The 4,675-nt window shown below is 47.7% G+C and overlaps 1 protein-coding gene across 1 annotated transcript; it reads right to left on the bottom strand.

Moving 5' to 3' along the window:
• Positions 1–1,052: 1,052 nt before the first annotated feature.
• PHALS_11498 (uncharacterized protein) lies at positions 1,053–1,475 on the bottom strand (the record flags this gene model as incomplete). The annotated part of the gene is made up of 1 exon (XM_024726281.1): positions 1,053–1,475. One exon carries the CDS (start codon positions 1,473–1,475, stop codon positions 1,053–1,055), a length of 423 nt encoding a protein of 140 aa, XP_024571996.1.
• Between the last annotated feature and the right edge of the window lie 3,200 nt (positions 1,476–4,675).

Here is a 4,675-nt window from a genome sequence, read left to right as displayed (position 1 = left end):
TGAACCTTTCAAAACGGATGCGCACCCACCCGGTGTTTTACGTGGGCTTGCTCAAGCCATACCGGGATCCGGTGCAAGTGAACGCAAAGGTGTTGGCGCCGGAGCGGGTCCCATGGGCCCTCGGCCACTCAGAAGTTGAACCAGCAACTAGTTCTGAGCAAGGAGCGCAAAAACCTCCATTTCTAATGGCGCCAAGCGCTTCACCGTCGCACGCAGCGACGCATTCGCCTTCTCCATGGCTAGGAGCCGCTTCAACAGAGCGTGGTAGTCGTCAAGTGGAGGCAGCCGGCGCACGACGTGCTCCAAATCATCAAGATCGTCTGCATAGCGATATGCTATTTCAGCATGACGCCTAGCGAAGCTCCGATCGCGAAGGACCTCGTCCTGAAGGGCTCGAAGAGCATCAAGAGTCACAGGACGGCAATCGACCAAGTCGTCATCGCCCGCCGTCGCCTCTTCTCAATGAGAATGGTGGCGTTCTCTATCACATGGAGCGATTTGTGGGTCGACGTCTTCAACAGGGTCAAACCCACTATCTTGTGAAGTGGCGGGGATCCCAAACTTCGAGAAGTTGTGGAAGTTTGAGATACCACTTCGGCAAGACTACCCAGACGTCGTGGACGTTTATATTCAAAGGGATCATGACTCTCCGCGTCGTCGTTACGCCTCGCGCTTCTCGGCAATAGCCGAAGGTCATGAGCCGAGCTCAAGTTATGGCCCAGATTTGCTGTGGTCGTAGACTTACTCGTGTGAGAGATGACAGAGCTCGCGGGAGCGCGATGGATTAATCCATACGTCGCAAGGCAACGATAGGCAGGAAGTCGGCGAGTTTGGCAAAATCAAACCGAAGATGGCGTTCTGCGCACACGTCTACTTCCTTGTGGCTCTGTTGTAAGTTATACAGCGAGAAAAATTTCCGGTGCCGCTGCACCCATCGCTCAAAGAGCTATTGATCATCGGGCGAGTACCACAGGAATCGCTCGCATTGCGGGTACAAGAGCGCCTCCACTTTGAGTGCAGAGTCGAGCGCGGTATCGATCCATTGGGATTTCTTATGGTACCGAGAAGCGAGCTCGGAGATTTTTACGTTTGTCGAGATCAGCATGTGTAGTTGCAGGGGGCCCGACTACGTAGACGCCTAACGATGTGATCGTGTCTTTCGCTTCAGTAGCTAAATCCGCCGAGCGGAAGCCGTACTCCACGTGAGGATCTAGGACTGAATGTGGATACGAGCGCATAAGAGCCGCCCTGTGGGCATCCTCCAATTGCTGCTCCTGTGCCTCGTCGAGACAACTGGTAGCAATACCAAAATCCCCGGAAGTCGAGAGGTCGGGGAATGGAAACGGTGTCCGCAAGGTTCGAGCTGGGCTCACGTCGTACCGTAAGCGCATCTCATCCTCTTCGTCTTCCCATGCTGGAAACGACAATTCCGACTCGTAGTCGACTTCCTCGGAATCCTCGACAATGAAATTCATTGCCCGGGGCGTGCGCGGTGTGTGGCGCTCGGATGCCGAGGGCTTGGGCTCTGCTTCCGTTGACGTACTGTCTGGGAATGCATCCTGTGCAGAAGAAGATGGGCATTCCTCGCGGGCGCCCTCGGAACCAGCTGAACTGGGTGTTACTTCGTGTCATAGACATTAAGCTCATTGAGTAGAAGAATGTTCAAGAATGTTAGAATGTTCTTAAGGACGTAACAGTGATTCAGACACGAGAGCCTTGTATGAGGCGACGGTAAAATGTGAATTGTGGATATTCGCAATTGTGATGGGGGGGTGTAACGGGGTTACCCGTACCGTTGTATAAGATGGTGTGACCGTACGGAGATGTAGATAACAAAATTTGGTGTAATCACACAATGGTGTGGCTACACCGTAGCAAGAAATCAATACGTGGCAGGACTGCTAGCAGTTATGCATATTAATTGGATTTACTATATTACTTAATGAATTAGATCTGCAGCAACTAAATTAATAAAATACGGTTTCAATTTTGAACGGAACAGCGTCTTTACCTTGGTTAAGATCTTAAGTCCTTGGGTGTAGCGGTTGCGATTCGCTACACTTGTACTGGTTCTTGTGAAGAAGGTAAGGCCGGTGACCTTAGCTTAGTTTCATCTAAGCAAAGAGTTCCGGCAGCCTCGCTGCATATAAAGTTTCAAATAATGCGAGAAATGTATGTAGGCTTATGCAAATGCATACTTCGAAAGTTTATCAGAACGGTGAACAAATATCTTCAACTGTTTGATAAAATCAATCAATTATGATAAATTGTAAATATATGAACTTATCTGTTTCAGCCAATGCTTTTGAAAATTCTTCTTGTAAATATATAGGCTACGGTCCTCGTGGTGATTATACTCTCAAGATGACTTTGCGATAGTGTGAGCCCAAAAGTGGAAGCCACCAAATATGGAACTTCAAAACCAGTTTAAATGATACTAATAAACTAAGCCAGTAAGTTGTACTCAAATAAATCGCTACACCTTGGATAGGACTCCGCTTTGTTGCTGACCCTATGTATGAATAAATAAGCGATTAGGTTGGCCGGTATTGCAGCTTGCTTTTTACTACTACTGCCGTTTATTCACCGTGTGTCCTCAGTAATGCATGTACAACGGGTTGCCGTGCATCACGCGCAGTGTAGCTTCGATGTACCGATTAAGCGTCAAGAAATGCTTAAAGAGTCGTATTCGTACAGTTTACCTTGGTGTGGAAACAAGAGCTCCAAGTCAGCCAAATGTACTTCATACCATAGGCTAGCTGCCCATATAAAAACGGGGTACACCCCTTATTTGAGTGTATGTACCGTATTATGGTGTACGTTCAAATTGCACTATTGTTCCTCGAACTTAGCCCAATAGTATTAAAGTACTGGCGCTGATGTAAGTGATCGAAGCTTACGATGAAGTGGCCCGTTGGTCATGTGGGCTGCTTACCTCACGACATCAAGTTCAAGTAGATTTATTATGGAACACAGTAACACGTATATTAGTTTTTAAAAATTTGCTTCATTCGGTATACGTTACTTATTACAATAAAGAAGGACCTAGCAAGTTTGAAGGTTTTGGTTTTGATCCCAAACAAAGTGTACAAACCCAACGTCTGTTGTGTTTATCAGCGTGGACTTGTTGAGCCAAAGCTTCCTCTAACCAAAATGCACGGCAACCCAGTTGCATTGAAAGAATTTGGCCCGTGTATGAAGCCGCAATAGCTTCTGCCAATGACGTAATGTTGCTTGAATGAATAATCAGCGATGTTGCTGAGTACGCGGGCAAAGCTCGAAAGGGCGAAGTGGTAGACAGTCATGGTCTCAGGATGAAATAGGAAGCAACAAATTTAAAGCAGGGTACTGAGTGTGTCTTTGGCTGGACAGTAAAAGGAAGCCAAAGACTAGTATCTCTGTGTCAGAGCCGATTTGAAATTATTGCGATAGTATGGGGATGTCACATGAGCCAAATCCGCCGAAGACGGGTGGATATAAGTCACAAGCAGCAGAGCTATTTTCTGGAGCTTTAAGGATGACCCATCGCTGTCACGATGTGATGGTATTTCTAAGTCACCAAAACCGTTGACGTGCTCATCGTGCGGAGCAGTAGATCCTCACGAGCTTGTGACGAGAAAGGTTTCAAACTCGTGAAAGGAGTGACATAGGTAATACTAGGGGGTTGTTAATCGCCTTTACCGTTTCGGGAATTAGATCTTGGTGAGCTTGGATCCGTATCTAGAAATGATGGTCAAAAGAGATGACAAAGACGGTCTAGTATACAAAATGGTACGTTGGTACCAGCGGAATAAGTTGAGCTCATGAATTTCATGCATGATTTAGTCGCTCACGATTGGTTAGTGCTTAGTGAAACAGGTGGATTGGCTAATTCAAAAATCTGTTGAGGTATTATTCTCGCTTTATACAGAATATTGCAACGCGCTGATGCAGCGAGGCTAACTTGGCTCTTTGCTTAGAGGAAGCTAAGCTAAGTTACTGACCTTACGTTATATACTAGCACCAGTACGAGTGTAACGGACCGCAAACCGCTATCGCCAAGAGTACCCAAACCTTGATTAGGGCAAATACACTCTTCCCGTCCAAAATCCAGACTAATCTCTTTTTTTTTATTTGCGGCAGAGCCGCCTATATCTTATTCTATAGGTCTTTATAGTGAAATAGTAAAACCTAATTATATGCATAGTTACTGGCAGACCTGCCAAGTAGTGGCTTCTTGTTAAGGTATAGCCACATCATTGTGTGGTCACACAACTATGTGAGACACACCCCTTTTACCCAGCCTGCTACCTCCGAGAACGCCCGAGAACGCCCGCGGGTGGATCACTTCTTCGTCTACCGCACGCGATGCAACTCCGGACAATACGCCCGCAATTTCAAGGGAAGCGTATCCCAAGTCCTCGGCAAACGGTCGCCGCACACCACGCCCACCGCGAGCGATGGACTTCGTCGTGGAAAACTCAGAGGAAATCGACTACGAGTCGGAATTGTCGTTCCCAGCATGGGAAGACGAAGAGGATGAGATGCGCATACGGCACGACGTGAGCCCAGCTCGAACCTTGCGGACACCGTATCCATTCCCCGACCTCTCGACTTCCGGGGATTTTGGTATTGCTACCGGTTGTCTCGACGAGGCACAGGAGCAGCAATTGGAGGATGTCCACAGGGCGGCTCC

This window comes from Plasmopara halstedii (assembly GCF_900000015.1).
Source record: "Plasmopara halstedii genome assembly, contig: Scaffold_54, whole genome shotgun sequence".
Lineage (NCBI taxonomy): Eukaryota > Oomycota > Peronosporomycetes > Peronosporales > Peronosporaceae > Plasmopara > Plasmopara halstedii.
The sequence above is the reverse complement of the archived record's forward strand: the minus strand, read 5'-3'. Positions and strand labels throughout refer to the sequence as shown.